Source organism: Camelina sativa, chromosome 15 (genome assembly GCF_030686135.1).
Source record: "Camelina sativa cultivar CO46 ecotype springtype chromosome 15, ASM3068613v1".
Lineage (NCBI taxonomy): Eukaryota > Viridiplantae > Streptophyta > Magnoliopsida > Brassicales > Brassicaceae > Camelina > Camelina sativa.
Window position 1 is genome coordinate 9,346,916 of NC_141894.1, and position 22,241 is coordinate 9,369,156.

A 22,241-nucleotide genomic window follows, 5' to 3' on the forward strand; every position below is an offset into this window, starting at 1 on the left:
CTTCTATTCTACTTAAAATTTTTAAATTTCAAAAAACAATATTTTCAAAAATAATAGACCCAAAATTAGAACCTACCATTGGAGAAGAAAATTTTAACTAAGAGATCATGGGTTCTTATATTCAAAACAATACACAATTAATTTATTAAAAAATCAAACAGTGTTTAAGAATCTCCAATTATGATACTACCATAATCTTGCTCTTAGGGTGATAGAGTTGGTGTTTTAGAGGTTCCTTGCAGAGGAAGAAAATGGCGAGGGCGGTGAAGACTCCATTAAACATCTATTCAATGATTCTTTTCCAGCATAAGAGAAGATTCTGAACTCTTTCTTGGTATAGCAGCGGGAAGTACAAATAAAAAGAAAAGCAAATTTTACTTGCGATTCAGAGGAATTTAGAGTTTCTGTATAGGGTTTATGGGGTAATTTATGTATACCTTGTAACGATAGCGATATGAGATGTCTTGATCGAAATTCGAAACAGAGCCGGCTACAAGCAAATATATATGAAAAAAATTCTGTCAAATTAAAAATATTGTTTGGTGGTTCGAAATGGTCACCGTATGGTAAAAAATTGGAATGTAGCCTTTAACTTTCTTCAAGTAAAACTTATACCGAATGTTAATATCTTCTAACGATTACGATCGATGATGTAATATATATTATACGATCAATAAGACAATAAAACACCTATGATTTTGTCATGTCATCATGTGGTATAAAATATCATAAAACATTTAAAAGATTCATACAACCTGTAAACTTACGCAGTTACGTGTATAGATTCCTACTATTCAAAAGGATAAAAACTTTCGTGCTCTTTTTCAAATAGTATTGCCTTTATCTTACAATTAATAAAAAGAGAATAGGTTTCAATTCAAATGTTGAAGCAAGTACCATTCAAATCAAAATTCGAACAAAGGATAGAATAATAATACTTAAAAGCGAGTGGGTGTGAGAGAGGCATGACCATGAAATGTTGCAACCTCCTCTAACAAGAAAGAAAAAGACAATATAAGTTTCCAAGATTTAGACATGAGAGACCATACTTCGTTTGTCACTTCAATCTAAAGGAACCTTATTCCTCTTTTTTTTATATCTGGTTTAGTACGTACAACTTGTAGCCAGATTCATATTAGTACGTACAACTTGTAGCCAGATTCAGTGAACCATACATACGTTAGCTTAATCTATCTAAGTACATGAAGCTGTCATTTGAATTATTTTGTACCAAAGAGTGTGTCTAACTAAAAATATAGATTTCTTAAATATAGCCTTAGCTAACAAATCAAACTAATTAAGTAGTCACTTTGATCCCTTCCCCTAACATCTAATCTTGTCACAAATTGACAATACTATTCAGCAATAGGCACTAGAAAAAGAGCATAATCTCACAAGATGAATAAACAAAATCCAACTTTTACAACTCCTCGAGTCTTGAATTGTTGCTATGAGTTTTAATCGCTTAAATCAGCACAATTACAAGAACCATTCATTAGTAGTAAAATCGATTACACTATAACAAAACTTGCCTTACGATGATTTACAAATATCTCTACTAGGTTTCAAAATAGTTTGACAGTAACATATTTTTGTTTCTTATCTTATAGTAATAACAAAAATATAAAAATCAAAAAGGCATAATATGAGTGGTCTTGGTCTCATAAGCAGACAAAACAGAAGAGTTAATCTTCAACACTTTAATGAGATCTTTAGCCATTTGTCTCACCATCGCCGAGCAGTTGCTCTGTATCACCACCAACAGCTTCGTCACTCCGTTACTCCTCTCCACCGCCGTCGTACCTTCCCTGAAAACATAACACAAACACCACAGTATCGTCACCGCGTGCTCCGTCGCCGCCGTCGACACTTTCAAAAGCTTATTCACAACTCCTTCGACGCATCTCCCGTTGTCTTCCCCGCATATCTCTGCTCTCCCTTCTCGCTTCGATGACAGAGTCTCCAACAGCTTCAGTGACTTCTCCGTCACGGAAACGCTCGTCATCTCCGTGGTCATGAGAATGTCTTTGATCTTGGAGATTACTTTAGCGGCGATTAGTTTCGATCTGACTCGTTTCGATTTAGAGATTGTGATTAGAAAAGATAAACTCACTTCGATCAAACTCGGATCTGACTCGGTGACGCTGATCGATTTGATCGTCTCTGTTAAAACGCCGTCGTATTCCGCGACCAAGAGCTTTGATCTAGCGTCGTATGAGATCCAATCTAAAACCCTAACGGCTTCGATCTTTGATTCTTGATCCCCTCGTCGGATCGTTAAGAGCATCGCCGTTAAACAATCTCCTCCGTCGTCGTTGAGCATCAGATTCGATAACGTTTCACGATCTGGTTTGATCGTATTCAAAATCTTAACCGCCATTAGAACTAACTCCATCTTCTTCTTCGTCGTCGTCTTTATGCGTATGATATCAACGAGCATTGTTATAAACTCCATCTTCTTCTTCTTGAGAAACTCTCTGTTCGAATCAGAGTCCTTCAAGAACCGAACGATCCTAGTCAAAATCTCAATACGAACGTCGTCGTCTCTCTCTCGAGTCGTCATCAGTCTGTTTAACGACTCGTTAACTTCTTCCTTGGTCGGAACTTTTTGACCAGACGGCGGAACCGGAGAAGAACCGGTACCAGAAGAGTCGGACCAGAGTTTGATGAGACGTTGGAGAGTGAGGTTAGGAACGAGATCTTGAGTTTTGAGGAGTTGCATAGTAGCGGGACAAGTGTTGTTACCTCCATCGAGCCATCGTTGGATGCTGGCTCGATCGTAGGTTACGCCAGTGCAGAGGCTAACGGGAGATGTCATGACGTCTAGAGATATAGGACATTTGAAGAAGCTAGGGACTGTAATGTACGATGTCTCTGTTTCATCATCGTGTCTCCCCATCTCGAGTTAAAAAGAAGAAAATGCGGGAAAAAATAAAAGAAGATGAGAGATGCGTAAGTGTGGAAGGTGAAGAAGAAGAATGAAGAATGAAACAAAGTGAGTGGAGAGTTTGATGGGTTTTAAACTTTTAAGATATAGAGAGAGAGTCAAACGCACGCTTGCGTCACCCTTTTTTTTAACCTAATTCATTATAACATTTTTTTTTGAGTAATAATATTCCCAAAACATAATAATTTTGAGTATATGCACTACATACCATAAAAATGGAAAGTATTTAACAAACTACCATGGAACCCACAATCTATTCTCTTTCTTCATATACAATTACTTTTATACCAATTACATATATTACATGTTATTTGTTTAAATATCATGTTATTTTTGTTTTTTGAACGAAATTATATATCAGTTTGGGTTCACAAATGAAATAGTTAGGGTTTAAAGTTTACAATTAAAACGAAATTATATGTCGGTTTGGGTTCACAAATGAGATTGTTAAGGTTTAGATTTTACAATTAGAACGAAATTATATGTCGGTTTGGGTTCACAAATAAGATGGTTAGGGTTTAGATTTTACAATTAGAACGAAATTATATGTCGGTTTGGGTTCACAAATAAGATGGTTAGAGTTTAAATTTTACAATTAGAACGAAATTATATATCGGTTTGGGTTCACAAATGAGATGGTTAGGGTTTAGATTTTACAATTAGAACGAAATTATATGTCAGTTTGGGTTCATAAATGAGATGTAAAATATAAATATTACATGCTATTTTAAAAAATTTCACGTAATCTTTTATTTTTACATTACAATAAAATAAGAAAAGGGTGATTTTGTCTTTTTACTCCCAAAAAACGTGGGTCCCATGGTATTCTCCTATTAAAAAAAATTGTTGTGCTATTCTCTTAAATAACTTTTAGAATTGTGGTATTTATTTAATTAACCCAATAATTTTCATATAGTATTTGAATAATCTTGAGGACAAGTCGGAAATTCTAGAAAAAAAAGATTGAAAGATTCAATTAAGTTTTGATCAGGGGTCAAAACAAATCAAAGAACGTTTCTGGATGAATGAGTAGTAGTAAGGTCGTATGTGGATTGGGTCAAGTCGTAACCGTTTTGATGTGTTGTTTTGTTGATGGGGAGGACTTTGACCAGAACCAACAGCGTAGAGTGACCATTACTCGTGTGTGAGTTAGAAGCGTGTGGGATTGTTGAGATCTCTCATATCTGCACGAGGGGGTCTATTTTGGTCGCGTCCCACAGCCACATGGCCTTGGTCCATCTCATGTCCTATTTTTAGTACATTTTTGATGAACTATAATGTAAAAATGTATATATGTTTTCTTTTCTAATAATCAGAAACCAAAAGCAACAGATTATATATACAAGCTGAAATTGGTCATGGGCGGATTATAATATTTTGACATTTATATTTTGTATATAGTTTATATATATATGTTTAATGTTGTTAATAAATAAAGAGTGTGTTGGCTTCCACTACGGAGAAAGAGAAACTGATGGATTATATTATTCGAGCAAGCTAGCGAAGAAGTGTTTTTGATGCCGGGGGGAGAAAAAGCAAAAGCGTTTCTTTTTTTCTGAGATTGTCATCTTCTCTTCTTTCTGGTCACTATAATGTTTGTTTGTTACATATACATTTTAACCTTTTTTATTTTTTTTTGTGAGGAACAATAACGTATACAAACTATAAAAGTATTCGCAGATACATTTTAGTTGTCTCATTGTCTGAAAAGTATGGTTGGACTGCCTAATTGTCTAATGAAGTTAACAAAAATTAGGAGTTGCATTATAATTATTATTCATATTCAATGGATTTGAGTTTGGTCCTAGTTTTATTTTAATAATCATTGCTTTAGTTGCTCACGGTTGTGTTATTTGTTTATATTATAACTATTAAGTATAAATACATCACTTTTGATGATATATACTAATGCCTAAGGGCTAAGGGTGGGTTGTGCCATTTAGTTTATTATTTCTTCTTTCAAAAACAGCATTTGGTTTATCGTCTCTTCATTCATCCATTACTGTATTTGTTGCATGCATAATTAATTATTTTGAATAGTATATGCGGTTTCTTTCTTTGAATTTAAGGAAAACAGCTAAAGTTGAAATTTTTGTTGATCCGTATGTGATAAAAGGCACGGGTGACCGAAAGTTGTTGGCCTAAATAGTAAAATCAAACTTAGGTGCTGAAAATATTTCAGTTATTCAGAGGTGAGAGAGGTAGGAGGAGTAGGATGAAATGCTTGCTGACTCGTGAATCATTTACTTTGAATATTATTGTGACAGTTGAGTTTTCTTATAGTTAGGTTTAACTTTCAATTAGGTTTAGCATAATTAAACGAATAATAGCCGTTAAAACGAGCGTAAGATCTTATCAACCTTTTTATAATAGATATCGATCAAGCATCTCTTTAATTGAAAGAAGATATATACACGTCCATGTATTAAAGAGAAATGAATGGTAATTAAGTAGCATTTTATAAAACTTTAAAAACTTTTTTCTCGATTTATTTGTTATCTATCATCATTCTAACGGCAGACGAATGAATTGAGTATATATGTATATTAACTCGTGAGCATATAATTTGATAATAGGGTGGGTAATATATAATAGGGTAAATTGCACCGAAAGAAAAAATAAAACTATAATGATGCGAACGTGCATCATATTGTCTACAATTAGCAATTATGCCAAATCGGAAAAAATATCTACGCCAATTCCTATTATCTCACCTTTTAATAAATTACCTCACTCATCGTCTGATCCATCCATTATTGTTCTTGGTGGACAATTATTTCCATTTGTCATCATATGTAAGGATACTATTGGCAATTTTTCTCTTCTTTTTGTTTTTCCTTTTTTTTTTTTTTTCTACTTAAATATTTCTAATTAGTAATCAAGTCGAACATGTAATTCTAAATGTATTATGCTAAACGGATTTTTTAAAAATACAAGATTCTACGTTCTATTTTCTTCTAGCTAGCCAGTATTGTCATTTGATGATATATTTTAGTTTAACACAAACGTACAACTTGAAAACTATTTTTATTATTGTATAAATGTAAACCATGAAATTCATCCGAGAATGATGTATTAGTTAATAACTTAATATACATGAGTAGTTATATTTGTTTACCGTGAGATTGAATATTATAAAGTGAGATAACATATTCGATGAAGATCACAAACTTTTAGAGTTTTAGTCTGGTGGTTAAACGGCAACGACAAATTTGTAATGAGGCATATTCAAAATTATTTCTCCACAAATTTGTGGTGCAAATAGTTCCAAATTTTTTTTGGATGAAGATAGAGATATGAAGAAGAATCGAGTTCCGAAAGTGTGGGGTTGTATTGTTGAGGTTTCCATTGGCAGAGGCAACTCGTTTGCATCACATGAAAAAAAAAGGGAAAATTATAAATAAAAGATCTTTTTCCAAAAATTTGGCTATCTACACCTTTTTTTCAAGATTGTTAATTGTGACGAAAATGCCCCTACTAGTAGAAATAGTGAAGTTTTGAAAAATTTGAACCAATAAACAAACAGAAAACCCATGTTAGTATACAACTGTTAAAAAAAAAATTGAAAAAAAAATGTTTTGGGTGTCAAAAATCAGTTTGTAAATTGCTGATTTCTGGTCTAAATTGTTTAGAATAGACTTTCTACGATTTTTTCTCTTTCTGAAACATTTAGATTGTTCATTCTACAGTTTGTACATGTTCTAAGAAGTTTAGACGGAAAATTTGTTCTAAAAATTTCAGAACCTCAATTTTGTATGTTCTACAAAATTAAGAATATGTATTCTACGTTTTTCTTCATTCTACATCAATTCAGAATTCGTTTTCTACGTTTTACCCTATATACTAAAAGAAGTAGAAGATATATCATAGAAATTTTTAGAATTTGTAATCTGTAAACCTTAGAATACCCTAAAATAGAAAGAAAATAAATTAAATAAGGAAAGTGAATAATTTTAAATATTTTTTAAATATTCTTAATTTATGGTTAAGATTTCGTAATTATTGTTTAGATTTGTTCTAATACATTTTAGAATGCGTATTCTACATTATTTAGAAGATAAACAAATTAAGAAAAATTGACATTATACCTCAACGTGATCGATCTCCATCTCTTCCACCTTCCACAAAAGCTTTCACTTACCTGTTTATGATGCAAATCTATGTTACTTGTGGTGTATGGACACTGGATGCCAAGAAGGAGTGGAGATTTATTGATGATGAAGAAAAACGTGCTAGATTACTGACTTTGCAACCCACTACATCTCTTGAAGAGTTGAAGGTTATGGTTTCAGAAGACTATGAAATAGAGCAAAATATGTTTGATGTGGAATTCAGTTATCTACCCACAGAGGTTAAAGTTGATGTCCTCCTGTTGTTGTGACAAATGATAGAGGTATGAAGAATTTTCTTGCATATCTGAAAAAGATAAACATGATTCGGTTGTGTGTTACTTTCAAAAGAGTAGTTGATGAAGGTGATAGGAGTAAAGTCCAGTTCGATCTGAATAAGTTCCCAGTTGATAGTAGCGATGGTTGTAATGTGGAAGTTGATGTGGGAAAATCAGTATGTGTTATTTCAAGGAATTCACCAAAGCCGACTAATGATGTATTAGAAAAGCATACTGATGCTAATCTTGTTGATGCTGCTGGTTTTAAGTTGGAAGATTCAATGGTAAAAAAGGGTGAATATTTCAGCAGTAAGGAAGCTTTAAAGGCTACTATGGAAATTTATGCAATGAAATATAACTGCGACTACAGGATTACAAAATCTGATAAGAGATGGTGGTGTATACGCTGCATTGATAGTGTTTGTAACTGGCGTCTCCGGGCTGAGTGTTTACAAGCGTCTACATATTTCAAAATCAACAAGTTTGTGGGTAACCATACATGTGCCCCTTCAAAAAAAAACTCCTTTTGTAGGACTCCATCTGCAAGAACAATTGGACATCTCATTAAGCAAAGCTATGAGGGTGTGAAGGAAGGTCCTAAACCGAATGATATAGTTAATATTATTCGTTCAAGGTACGGCTGCGAGCTAACATATCACCAAGCTTGGGAGTCTCGGGAGTATGCAGTTAACGAAGTTAGAGGAATTCCTGAGAAAAGTTATGGTAAGATTCCAAAATACTTGCACATGCTACAAGAAGCGAATCCTGGTACGTTCACGAATTATGAAATTGACTTTGAGGGAAGATTTAAATATCTATTTATTTCTTTTGGTCAATCAACAAGAGGGTTCTACAAATCAATGCGGAAAGTGATAGTAGTTGATGGTACATTTTTGAAGAATAAATACAAAGGGGTTCTCCTAGTTGCTACAGCTGTAGATGGTAACTCCAATTTGTATCCAATCGCATTTGGAATTGCTGATTCTGAGAATGATTGTTCATGGGAGTGGTTTTTTATGCAACTTAAGATGGTTATAGCTGATGAAGAAGGTTTAGCATTTGTGTCAGATAGAGCTACATCGATTGCTAAAGCAATTGGAAACATCTATCCATTGGCTAAACATGGTATTTGCATCCACCACTTGATTAGTAATGTGATAACATATCATAAGGGCAGAGGTGTCGCTGGTAAGGTTGCAAAAGCATCAAAAGCTTATAGAGTTGCTGAGTTTGAGAAAGAGTTTGGGCGAATTAATAATATTAGTCCTGCTATTGGAAGTTATCTAGAGGAAGCCGATGTGACAAAATGGGCTCGCTGTCATTTTCCGGGTTATAGGTATGATATTAACACCAACAATGCAGCTGAATCAATCAATGCTGCTTTGAGGACACCAAGAGAGTATCCAATAATTCCTTTGTTAGACAGCATCAGAGAAATGATGACACGCTGGTTTTATGAGAGTAGAGAGTTAAGTGCAAAGCATAAAGATCCTTTAACTGTTGAGGTGGAGAAAAAGATTTCAAGAAGAATAGTGAAAGGTAAATTCATGAACGGTTATTTGATGAGCAGATCGCAGATCCAGGTTAAAGGTAATGGAGTAGACTACATTGTTGACTTAGAAAGAAGGACTTGTTCATGTGGAAAGTTCAGCATCCAAAAACTCCCTTGTAGACATGCTATAAAAGGAGCTTTTGATATAGGCAAGGATCTATATCCTTATGCTGATGATGTGTATACCACAACTGCATGGAGATCGCAATATGAGGAAACTGTTAATCCAATAGGTGTTCCTGAAGAAGAATGGCAAGTCCCACAGCATGTTGAAGATGCAAAAGTTCGACCACCTGAAACAAGAAGACATCCAGGACGGCGAAGAAAAAGAAGATATGAATCCGCTGAAGACAAGATAAAATCATCACAAAACTCACAAGGGTCAAAGAGACATAAGTGTGCGCGGTGTGGCAAAGAAGGGCATAACAGAACGACCTGTGATATCGTGATATAACAATGGTTAGTGCATCAACTCATGATGGTGTTTGATGGTTTTTATTTTCGATTAATAGACTAATTTGTTTTGAAATTCGTGGGTTGTGTTTCACGGCAGGACCTTTGTGATGAATGATGGTGTTTGATGGTTTTTATTTTCGATTAGTAGACTCATTTGTTTTGAAATTCATTGATGGTGTTTTCTTTCAATCAAACTTTCACTCATGTCTTTTGTAATTCCTTGTTGGAGTTTTCTTTCAATCAAACTTTCATTAAAACCAGAGTACAAAAAACAAGACTAACAAAAAGTGTTAAGCATAACAACAAAATACAGAAAGCAAAGACATCATATCATCTTCTTATAAAGCCACGCCATTGAAACTGCCAATACGACTAGTACACAAATCCTCTGCTTGTTCGACTTCTCCATACTCTCTTTTGCAACCATTAGCTCTTGCCTGATGATCTCAATCATATGCTTCTCCATCTTTTCTTCCATCTCCTTCACCATCTCCTTTTGGAGCTCCACATTGTTTGTTACCATCTTTTTTAGATCCTCTAAGAGTTGGTTTTGTTTGCTTTCAACCATCCTAATCTCCTCTAGTACAGCATCATCAACCCAACGGAACATGTGTTTCTCCTTCTTCTCCTAAAATCATTGTTTGGATAACAATATTTAATAAATTGCAGCTATTGTGATGAATAACGACTGATAAAAGTAAATTACCTTCACACCAACAACACATCTGTAAAATCTTCTACAGGGATTCTCTTCCGTCTTTGAGGTGTAGGTTCTAATCTCTCCACCACACCAGCATCTACACGGAACTCCAAACTGAGAACTTCTCGACGGTAACCCTGAAGAACCAGCCGAAGAACGTTGGCTCATGGCTCCTATCAGTTTTTACGATGAAGAAGAAGAAAGTATCGGGAAAGAAGAATAAGAGAGTATTGGAGAAGAAGATCAAGTATTGGAAAAGAAGATCCCTAATTTTATTTTTTTCCTTAAATATTAAAATTAAAAACCGGGTCATCGGTATGCTTACATCGGTCATCGGTATGTTTAAATCGTGTATGTTTAAATCGGTATGCTTAAATCGGTATGCTTAAATCGTGTATGTTTAATCCGGGTCATCGGTATGCTTAAATCGTGTATGTTTTTGTGTTCTTATGCTTATGACGTTATGTTATTGAGTCTCATTTTAGTCAGTCCTAAAGCAAATATACATCAAGGATTAATACTAATGACTCTTATATTAGTCTAACAAGTAAAAGCATCAAAAACCATCATTTACAAAACAATCATAAAGAAACTTAAAAATTAGCCAAGGTCTACAAACTCAGCCGCATACACTGGACGCACATAATTTTTCATTCGTTCCACTAGCACAGGATCCTTTGCTGCTGACCAAAGATCGACTGCCAACTTCAAACGAGCACGCTTGATATTTTCATCGTCAATCAACTCATAAGATAGACCACGCATGTGACACTCGATATACTTCAGGGCATAAACTCCACAATCACAACTTGACTTATTTAATTTAGTGGGCATACGAACCGGGATGATCTCGTATGGAGTCAACAAGGGAGCTTTTCCATCAACCTTTTTGTGAATCTCCTTCACGAGACGAGGGATGACATTAGCGAATGGCTCAACGTGTCTTCTGTTTTGGTATTGGTTGCAGTCGAAGACTTCAATTGTTCTAAGACTGAAGTTAATGCAAACTGAGATCCAGTGATTACCGTTAATGAAGACCGGTGCATAAATTCTGTCCAAATCTACAGCCCAACTTTTTCCTGTCTTTCCATGAGATGGCAGTTCACGTTTGGCATACTCTAACAAGAGGTGATTCCAAGTGTGGGTTCGTCCTGTCGATCTAAACTTATTGTAGTCGGCCTTGACGTGCTTGCTAAACTGACAATTCATGAAACCTACACGATCCAACTCTAGGCGGCCTAAAGATGTATGCTCCCGAAAAATATACATCGTTGCATCCATTTCCTGTAAATATTTAAAGACTAAAGTTTGTCATACTTTAATAATATAAATTATAATATTTCAAAAGATTGACACGTACCTCGTTTCCAAGCCATTTGCCACCCATCATGACTCGCTCAAACAATTCTCGATCAAGTAAAGTTGGACCCAGTTGAATGCTTTTGTAAAAGTAAAACAATTGTAAGATTACAAAACAAAAAAAATTGATAAATCATAACATGTATATAAAAATGTTTGAATCACGTACTTGTAGTGGATCCTACTCCACTCTTCAAAAGCATTCCATAGATCATCAGAAACAAAAGTCAATACCGCATCCGGTTCATCTTTACCCGCGTCTTTGGGACTCAGTGTAGGATCAAATCCGGACACAATAGACTTTTGAGATAAGTGTCCTACTGTGTTCTTTAGATAGTCTTGTGTATCTACATTGAGGTCTATCAACAGCTTATCTAAATCAAACGGTTCAACCTGTCAAAAAAAAATATAATAATATGAAAGGCTTTAGTTAAAGTTACAACACATAAATTATGACACATAATTTTACGTAACATAAGTTACAACACATAAATTATGTTTACAACATACACATACAAACAAGGATACAACAAAAACGAAAGAACACACAACATATTACAATCGAACAAGGCATTGAGCTACTTCTTACGTACCGAAGTTTTGGGCTTCACTCGTGATGGACTAGGATCCACTACTGGTGGCTTAGGATCCACTGCTGCTGGTCTGGATATCAAGGCCTTGATATCTGATACATCTTTCTCCAAAGTTAGCAAACGTTCCCCAAAGGTCTCTGTGAAGCTCTTGAAAGAAGAGTCAATCAACTCCTTAAAGAACCGCTTCATATCATCTCCACAAGAACAATGTGAAGTTGATGCTCTCTGATTTAAGACCATTCTTTTCCGTGTCTCTGCTCCATGGTCAACTAGCTTCTTCTTCCTCTTCTTCAAGCTAGACACTTCTGGGATATCAGCTTGCTTCTGACCACTCTCCTCTCCAACCGAAACTTCATTGTCCCCTCCAACAGTCTGAGATTGTTCCACACCAGCATCCTCAATGTTATCATCTTCCACACCATATCCTTCAACACTCTCCCAAATAAAATCTCCAAAATCATAGTCAGATCTGATCAAAGCTTCCAAGTTGTCCACTTCACAATCTTCAATTTCATCACCCCTCAAAAATTCAATGGACTCCAATATATCAAAGTTTCCAGTGGAGGAAATGCATGGATAACCAACATCCTGACAAAACAAAAACAAAGAAACCAATTCAAAAAAAAACTCAATGTATTCACCATTCAAAACCGTAATCACCAATTCAAAAAAAATGTATTCAAAAACGTCGTCACCATTCAAAAACGTATTCACCAATTCAAAAAAAAAACTCAATGTATTCGAATTTAAACTTAAAAGAAAAAAGAAGAAGTCAACTAACCTTGTTTCCAATTGATTTCTCTAAAAGGAGGAGCTCATCATATGATACTTTAGCAGCACCTTTCCAATTAGAGATTCGGCTATGTGTAATCTCTGTGTCAATCTTCTCTCCCATAAGTTGTCCAATGAGAGGAATGGCTTCCATAACCCAAACTTGAAGAGCATATGAGAAACCATTGAGGATGTAACTAATGGGGTTCTTCAGTTTCTTTCTTGCTTCCACTATAGAGCTAACTAAATGGTCAAAAGCTACAAGACCCCAAGGATAAGTCCTAACCTTCTCTAGATCCATGACCAGCTTGATGTATGAATGTGGTATAGCTTTCTTCTCATCCTTAGCCACTACCAGCCCAGCAATCACACAAACATACACAAACCGAATTCTATCTTCTTGTTTTCTCCATGATGGAGCTGCTTCAAGGTGGGTCTTCATCAAGTTTTGAATGGTAATGATACCACCTCTCTTCAACAATTTGCTCCAAAACCCATTATCATCTGTCCAAATCTCTGAATCATGACTGAAATCGGCTGAGTACTTAAGACCAGTAACTGCATGGAATTCTTGCATTGAGAATCTAAGCGGCTTCTTACCAAACACAAACCACAGCTCATGTCTTCTCTTAGTCACCAACTGCCTACACATGATGCTGTGTATCAACCGAGCTGAGTACCCAAGACCATTCTCATACAATGCAAATACAGATGCGAAAACTGGATCACCCTTCACAATCTCATACTCTTCTGGTAATGCCTTCTTGATTTTGTGTAAGATTGACATTCGACAAATGTTATTTATCTGCCCAACTTGTGGCTCGCTTCCATCTTCCATAAGCCGTTTAGGGTACTTCTTTTCCATTCCTGCCGAGAAAAGTAAAAAATGAATTAGTATAAATTAGCCAAAACTGAAATAAATCAACAAAGATATGAGACTTCAATTTTGCAAAACAAAAAAAACAGATTACTAAAAGTATGATTTATAAGTCCATAGAACCAATAGAGTCAATCCATAAGCCCAATAAAACCAATAGAGTCAAACACTAAAGATTACTAAAGCTATGATTTAAGAAGAAAAAAATCTGTTTATTTTTATTAATCATTTAGATGCAACATACGCAAAAAGGAAGCAAACCGTGAGATGATGCTTACTCAATTTCTTGAGATAGTGTATTTGTGTAAATATAATGCTTATAAGGTCAACAAACAAGATATAATTTCTACCAAACAAGCATTTAGTTTAAGAAAATACAGATTACTAAAGCTATGATTTAAGAACAAAAAAACTTTGTTTATTAATCATTTAGATGCAACACATGATTTTAAAAACAAAAACATTTGGAAAAAGGAACCAAACCGTGATTCCAGATATATAAAACCCAAAAGATAATTCACAGTTGAATAAAATGATTCACAAGTAACATACACAAACCTTTTTTATCTGGCAAAAAATGAAAACTAAGACTACTAATCATTAAGATGCAAACAGGAACTTGAAATAAAAAAAGACAGGAACAAGCGAGATACGATTTTTAAAAAAAAAAACACGGTTCTTACTTGTACCAGAATCTGATGGTGCTTTTGTTGAGGACATTGACAAAAGCTCCTTATGTTCCAATTCTGCTCTCAGCCAAGGTCAATCTCTGACAAATATAATTGACTGCAAAGAGAATATAAAGAGGGTCATGACTGATATAGAGAAGAAGTCAATAAATCCATATGATTAATGCAAACTTTCTCAAACACAGCTAAAATCAAGAGATGTATGCAAACTTTTTAACTAAATGATGATAAAAACAAAACAATGTTACAATATGTTGCTGCTACAAGTGTGGATACGCTTCAATCAACACCCTAATCACTAGTGCTGGGCACGGGACGGGTACCCTTGAATTTTCTCCGACCCTTTACTCGTCCCGACTCTAACGGGTAACAGAAAAAATTTACTCATACTTGACCCTTAAATAACGGGTACCCGGAGAAACGGGTACCCGGTAAAAAATAGTTGACCCTTTACTCGTCCCGACCCTTTATTATTACCCGGAAAACGAGTACACGATAAAAAAATGTTATAAATTTATGCAATATATAGTTCCAAAATTATAAAATTACGAATTTTGAAAATAAAAATAATATATTAATTCAGTTAGGCTAAGTTGAACTTAGGTTTTAACTCTAACTCTATAAATTAATAACAAATAATAATAATAATAATACAAAATATTAACGGGTATTTACGGGTCGGGTAGCAAAACAGGTAAAGGACCGAGTAACGGGACGGGTATTGAAAACTAAACTAATACCCTATACTCGTCCCTTACTCACGGGTAATATAAATATAATATCCTTTACTCGACCCTAAAGCTGCGGGTACCCTTTTTTTTGGGACGGCTACGAGCCGAGTAACGGGTCGAGTACGGGTAACGGGTATTAGTGCCCAGGCCTACTAATCACTCATATCTAAGCTCATATCACCCTACTTAGAATCAAACAAACTAAGAAAAAGAAAAAATGAAGAACTCATAAGAAAAAGCAAGAGATTGAAGCAAACTTTTTCACTAACCTTATCGTTCACAAAAAATGTTCACTATTGTTCCCATCATCACTCTTGTTCTTGTTAACTAGCTTTATCGATCTTGTTTCATCAACCCTGGTACACAATTTACACTTTAAAGTCAATAGAAAACAAAAAATAATAATCCACAAGCTAAAAAAATCAAGAATTATATGGTCAATATGCTAAACGGATCTAAAACTATGATGTTCTATAAAAACCTTTGATGTTCATTTGAATTCTGGATTGAAATAGAGATTACAAAAGAAAAAAGTTATAAATTAGCAAAAAAATTCCACAATTAAACATACCAAATTCGATAAATATGGAGTCATGATTAAGAGAAATCCAAACTGAACATTTGATAATTTACTTATCATTGGACAATTCTAGATTGAAATCGAGATTAAACAAGGACAAAATTTAAACATGCAAAAAAAAAATACACAAATTAACTTACCCAATTCGATCGACAAGGAGCAATAGAGAAGAGAAATTCAACCGGATTGAGCTTGAGATAGTGAAGAGGAGACCACCAAAACGACTAAGAAGCAGATGGATAGACGGCGGAAGACGGTGAAGAAATCGGCGGAGGATGGTGAAGATGGAGAGAGATGGTGACGATTGAGAAAGACGACGGTGAGATGGTCAAGATGGAACGACGGTGAGATGGTGACGATGGTGAGAGACGACGGTGAGATGGTGACGATGGTGACGATGGTGAGAGACGACGGTGAGATGGTGACAATGGTGAGAGACGACGGTGAGATGGTGACGACGAGATTGTCACGATGGTGAGATACGGCGGAAGGGTTTGTCGCGATTACCTTAATTAGTTTCCAATCGTGAAATTAAACCTTATTTTGTCATAACCCAAAACAACAATTTAGGCCCACTCGATGAAGCCCAAAACCTTTTTTTTGGTTTCGGTTTTATGAAGAAGAAAAAACAGGAGAGAAATATATCCCGATTAATTTATGTTTTTTTAATTTCAGGAGACAAAAAATCTACAAAATATATCTGAAAAAACAATTAAGGGCATAATTGGCTAATTTTATATCATAAAACCTATTTGGCCAAACTTTTGAAAAAAAGGTGTAGTTGGCCAAATTTTTGGAAAAAGATCCTTAATTTATAATTTTCCCAAAAAAAAAACATATCCAATGTCATGTTCCCGTTCGAAGTCAACATCATTCAATTCTTAGTGACTCATTTATGAGGAGTTTTCTAGAATATTTGTAAGGGATTAATTTATTAGATTTGACTAGCTTATCTTCTCCAACACAGATTTGGCAACAGTTACTACCTAGCATGTATGTGGGTGTTTGTGTATACAGTTTACATGCACACACATTAAAGGTTTGCTAATTCTGTGGGAGATTGATATAGATTTTTTTCATCAAATTCCACTAGTCTAGTATTTATTTAAATTAAAGTTTATTATCACTACAAAAGAAGTGATAGAATTTTATGTGGTTGAGATTTGCTAACAAACTAGGTAACAACCTGCACTATGTGCGTGATAAATCGATTTTAAAAAAATTATTATAAATAAAATTAAAGAAAATTGTTATAAGTAAAATTATTAATATTATTATGTAACTAAAGTTTTTTTAAATTCAAATCTGCATTTCTTTCATGTAAAAAATATGTTTCACCAGTAAAATTTTATGAATGTGCAAAAGATTTTATGGAAGAAAAAGTATTGATAAAATGTTACTCCCTCCGTTTCAAAATATAGGATGTTTTAAGTAAAGCACGCAGATTAAGAAATTTTAACTTTTAACAAGTTCAACCAATCAGAAACAATACTGCATAATATAAAATACTAAACTAATCTAAAAGTTGCATTGAAATTTGAAAGCATTCTATATTATGAAACAACAAACTTCTCCAAAACATCCTATATTTTGAAACGGAGGGAGTACTATTTATTACAACATGTCTTTTTGTGGTTTAAAAATAAAATTTATATTTTCTTATGTTTTATCGTGTAATCATAACAATTTTGCATGTTTCTTATGTAACCATAATAATATATATTAAATTATTCGGTAATTTAATTATTTAATTTTATTATATGTTAGTAACATTCAGATTCTAAACTAATATTTTTGATTAGGCTATTTAAATCTTTTGAGTTAGTCAGATTGTTAATATTTTCTATAAATGATGAATTATTACCAAAAAAACCATTGTGGAAAAATTAATGAAATTCCAAATCAACGTATTTGTGTAAAAATACATTTCATCCGTGACATATGTGAACATGGTAAAGAAAATATTTGTAAAATGTTACAATTTATGACAATATATATTTTTGTGTGTGTAAAAAATGAAATTTGTATTTATGGTTTATCGAATAACTATAACAATTTTACATAATCTAATAATCACTCATTTTAAATATATTATACTTTTTTTGGATACTAAATTTATTTATAATGATAAGGGTTATGTCTCATTCTTTTTTAATAGTACACATAGTCCTGGACAGATTAATCGAACCGAAATTTCGGTTCCGGTTCGGTTAGAGGGAAATAACCGAATGGATAGTGTTTGAAGTATCCATGGATATCGGTTATTAACCGAACCGAACCGATATCCATTCGGTTATCCGAATAAACCCGAATAAAATTAAATTTATGTTAAAACTGTTATTTTCGGGACTAAAACCAGAGATCTCTCAGCATTAAAGGAATGTTGCAACTACTACACCATCAAAATATTTGAGAATTTGTTAAAAATGCCCCTTTTGATATACCCCTTTTCAAAAATACCCTCTTTTCTGGCTATTTTTATTTATGCCCTCTTTTAATTTTTAATGACCATTTTACCCTTAGATGAAAATTATTTTATTCAATAAAAAGAAAAACAAAATTTTTCCGCCAAAAAATTTCCGACATATTTTCCCGCCAAAATATTTTCGAAAAAATTTTCCCGCCAAAAATTTTTTTGTCAAAAAACTTTTGATAAAAAATTTCGAAAAAAAAAATTTTCCCGCCAAAAAAAATTTACAAGGTTTTTAAAAGGTTTTATAAGGTTTCTACCTTATAAAAGCCTTATAAACACCTTGTAAAGGCTTTTACAAGATTTTTTAAAGAGTTTTAAAAGGTTTTTTAAACAACTTGTAAACGCTTTTACAAGATTTTTAAAAGGTTTTAAAAGGTTTTTAAAAGGTTTTTAAAAGGTTTTCAAATGGTTTTTAAAAGGTTTTAAACACCTTCTAAACCCTTTTACAATGTTTTTAAAAACCTTGTAAAAGTTTTTAAAAACCTTTTAAAGCATTTACAAGCTTTTTAAAAGCATTTACAAGGTTTTTAAAAGCGTTTACAATGTGTTTAAAAACCTTTTAAAAACCTTGTAAACGCTTTTAAAAGTTTTTTAAAAGCATTTACAAGGTTTTTAAAAGGTATAAATTTCAATATTTTTGGCGGGAAAATTTTACGATTTTGGCGGGAAAATTTTTTTTTTTGGCGGGAAAAAATAATTTTTTCGGGAAAAATTTTCGATTTTGGCGGAAAAAAAAATTTTGGCGGGAAAATATTTTCGATTTTGATGACTGTACATTCTTGCTGTCACTCAAAAGGGTAATTTGGTCATTTTGTATATAAAGAGGGGTAGTTTTAAAAATGGTCAACATGAAGGGGTATTTTTAAAAAGAGATATGGAAAAAGGGGCATTTTTAAAAAGATATCCATTCGGTTATCCGAATATACCCGAATAAAATTAAATTCATGTTAAAACTGTTATTTTCGGGACTAAAACCAGAGATCTCTCAGCATTAAAGGAATGTTGCAACTACTACACCACCAAAATATTTTGACAACTCAATGCATTTTTATATTAATAAGAGAATAACGTTTAAGCTAAAAAACTGAAACTAGAACTGAACCAATATCATATAAATTTAGACCAAAATATTAAAATATTTCAAATAACCAAAATATCCAGAAAATTTTAGATATATTTGACAAAATTTCATCACATTTTTATTCAGATTTAACAAGTTTAGAGAAAGTTATATTTTTGTGGATACCCGGAACCGAACCGAAAATAACCGATACCAAACTGAACCCGAACCGAAATAGTAAATTAACCGAATGGATCCTAAACTCCTATATCCGAAATATCCGGAACCGAATGGATATAACCAGAACCGAACCGAATACCCGAATGCCTAGGACTAAGTACACAGATGAATATACAATTATAATGTATACTAGATACTACCAACTCGCATTATGTGCGGGATAAATCGATTTAAATAAAATTATTATTTAAGATAAAAATGTTTGTATATAACAAAATACTAAGTAAACAACCCGCACATAGTGCCGATAAATTGATTCAATAAAATTATAATGAGTAAAATTATTATTTGAGATATAAGATTCGTTTGTATAAAACAAAATATGTAACTAATTTTTTATTATTATCCAAATTTGTGACTATTTTGTGTAAAAATACATTTCACCCGTGAAATATATAAATGTAGAAAAGAATTTTAACGTGATGGAAAAATTTGTATGAACTTTATTTTAATAAAATATGAATGATTATCAATTAAAAAATAATAATTTGTTGTTTTTTTAAAGAATAGTAATATAGATTCAAATTAAATGGCTACAAATAGTTTTAGTTTATGTAATTAATTTTGATTTAAATCTATAGTGGCATCTAATTAGTATAATCAATGAGAGTTATTTGCTAAAATATGCTTCGAGCTCTCTGGTGACGGCATATCATCATTTTTTCAAGAATGATTTTCTATTAATATATAGAGGATTCCTATTCGGTTATCAATATTTCCATTTTTTTAATCAAGAATCACACTAAATGTTGAGATTAATTAGTTTAAATACTCAGATATATTAAAATAATCACACATCACAATATCTCCTTATTTGTTGTTATTTTTATTTTTATTTATGAATATATATAAATCTATATTTATTGGGAATTAAGTTTCTTTTAATGAGTAGATAATTCAAGGGTAATATACTATTTTTTATAATTAATTATAATAACTATCGAAAGCTTACTATTTAAATTAGTATGGTAATAATACTAACATAAAAAGAACATTTCAATTTTATATGATTTTGTTAATAAGCTATATGTTCTATATTTTTTAATAATTTTATATTAAATGATATGTTTTTATAGCCTTTTCAAATATTTTACTTATATTGATTTTAAGAAATAAATATAACTTTGACTTGTATATTTGTAAGTATATTTTACTGAAATTTTACGTTAAAATAGTATGTAATTATTTAATTAGTTTTACTATGTGATATTTAAATTTGTGTGAAAATGATGACATATCTAATTCTTATTTAGTTAAATATTCTATTTAAAAATATAGTGGCATGGTAATATAATTAAATTTTAAATTTAAGGGCATTTTGCTAAAAAGTGCACAGAAACACATCGATTTTTTTCAGGAGTGTATTTCTCTATTAATATTTAAGGGATAATTTGTTAGACATCTTTTTTTGTTTTGATGATAAAATATGTGTTTGCATATACAATGGAGCTAGTGATCTGTTGTAATGGCTAGACATTATAGTGTTTATATATGTATCAATCTAATTTCTAAAATGCAAGAAATTATTTATTTTTCATAAATATACATAAGAATAATGTTTTTTGTATTTGTTCTGTATGAAGATATAACATTAAGTAAAGTGATTTACATTGATGATTTATTGACTAAACAAACTTTAGTCTCCGAACATCCATATAAGTATATAACATGTTCTTTCTGAATATTGATTAAAACCTAATCTACAAAGTGGACTGAAATATTCGAATGCTATGCATTCAAATTTATTAGTAATTTTTTTCGCACTTCAAAGAGTAATTAAAGACGGTATTATACTCATGGGACTTATACTCATTACTACTAATAAAAGGAGGAATAATGATAATAAAATGCTAATGATGAAGATTTTTCACACGCTACGGGTAATTAAGGAAGATGATGAGAGTAAAATGAGGAACCGCAAAGTAACATAGGAATAATGATAATTCATTTTCATTCGCGTGCGACTACATATAATTTCATAACAATTTACTTTTGTTTTGTATCATGGAATCAGGATCATCCTTTTGTTCCTCAATATACGGGAAGATTTGGATTACATTTACATAATCAACTAATCAAGAGATTCGAGTTATATAATTGTAAGGATTATTGACAATAAAATAAAACAAGATTTCGAACGTAGGAGAAGGTATTTGCTCATGTGGGATATACATACTAATACTACTACAAGTTTTTGAGTAAACGTGTTGTACGCATTGGCACTCCGTGGACGGATCCCTCAGGTTTCATTATATAGAAAGTTGTAGAGTTTTTATTATGTTTTGTTTTACAGGATGTTTTGCAAGTTTGTATGCAAAATTAAATGTGTTAAATATATTGTAACTATTTGTGTTGTGCACATTCTTTTATGATTGGTTAAACTCTTATTAACTAAATGTAAAATGATATTTTTATAAAATATCGTCTTAGTAAACACGTTTTAATCCTATACTGTGTATATCAAAACACGAGGAGTGTCTTGTACTTACTTTGTGTCTATCTAAGTTGATTTTTTGGTAAAAATAAAAAAATTTGGATCTAGATTAATAATGTTTAGATTCTGGAGAGAAGAAAGGTATCGATATGCATTTAAGTTAAATTCTGCTAGTTGAAACAAAACATCTCAAACGATGCGGAATTTCATGTTACTTGTATCAAAAAGAAATGCTGATAATAATTATGAAAAAAATACAAGACATTCATGAGTATATTAACATTTGTGATACTTTGGATGAAAAAACTTGGGAAAACGTCCTGGTTTCCCATGAGAACTATGATATCGTACCAGATGGAGCCCGATCTTTACCCCCGTCCCAGATGGCTCTC

General features: G+C 32.6%; 3 protein-coding genes and 1 pseudogene across 3 annotated transcripts; 1 reads left to right on the forward strand and 3 right to left on the reverse strand.

Moving 5' to 3' along the window:
- Positions 1–1,470: 1,470 nt before the first annotated feature.
- Positions 1,471–3,121, reverse strand: LOC104746246 (U-box domain-containing protein 29). The gene has a single exon (XM_010467678.3). It carries the CDS (start codon positions 2,897–2,899, stop codon positions 1,631–1,633), a length of 1,269 nt encoding a protein of 422 aa, XP_010465980.2. The 5' UTR covers positions 2,900–3,121; the 3' UTR covers positions 1,471–1,630.
- A 4,959-nt stretch (positions 3,122–8,080) lies between these two features.
- LOC104748304 (uncharacterized) lies at positions 8,081–9,340 on the forward strand. Its single transcript, XM_087486747.1, has one exon. The coding sequence runs from the start codon at positions 8,081–8,083 to the stop codon at positions 9,338–9,340; it is 1,260 nt and encodes a 419-aa protein (XP_087342873.1).
- Positions 9,341–9,667: 327 nt separating this feature from the next.
- On the reverse strand, positions 9,668–10,210 carry LOC104748305 (uncharacterized protein At4g04775 pseudogene; annotated as a pseudogene).
- Positions 10,211–10,642: 432 nt separating this feature from the next.
- On the reverse strand, positions 10,643–13,262 carry LOC147926435 (uncharacterized). Its single transcript, XM_087487064.1, has 5 exons — positions 12,776–13,262; positions 11,995–12,582; positions 11,564–11,794; positions 11,403–11,492; positions 10,643–11,326 (listed from the first exon to the last, which is right to left on the reverse strand). Exons 1-5 carry the CDS (start codon positions 13,205–13,207, stop codon positions 10,643–10,645), a joined length of 2,025 nt encoding a protein of 674 aa, XP_087343190.1. The 5' UTR covers positions 13,208–13,262.
- Positions 13,263–22,241: the final 8,979 nt, after the last annotated feature.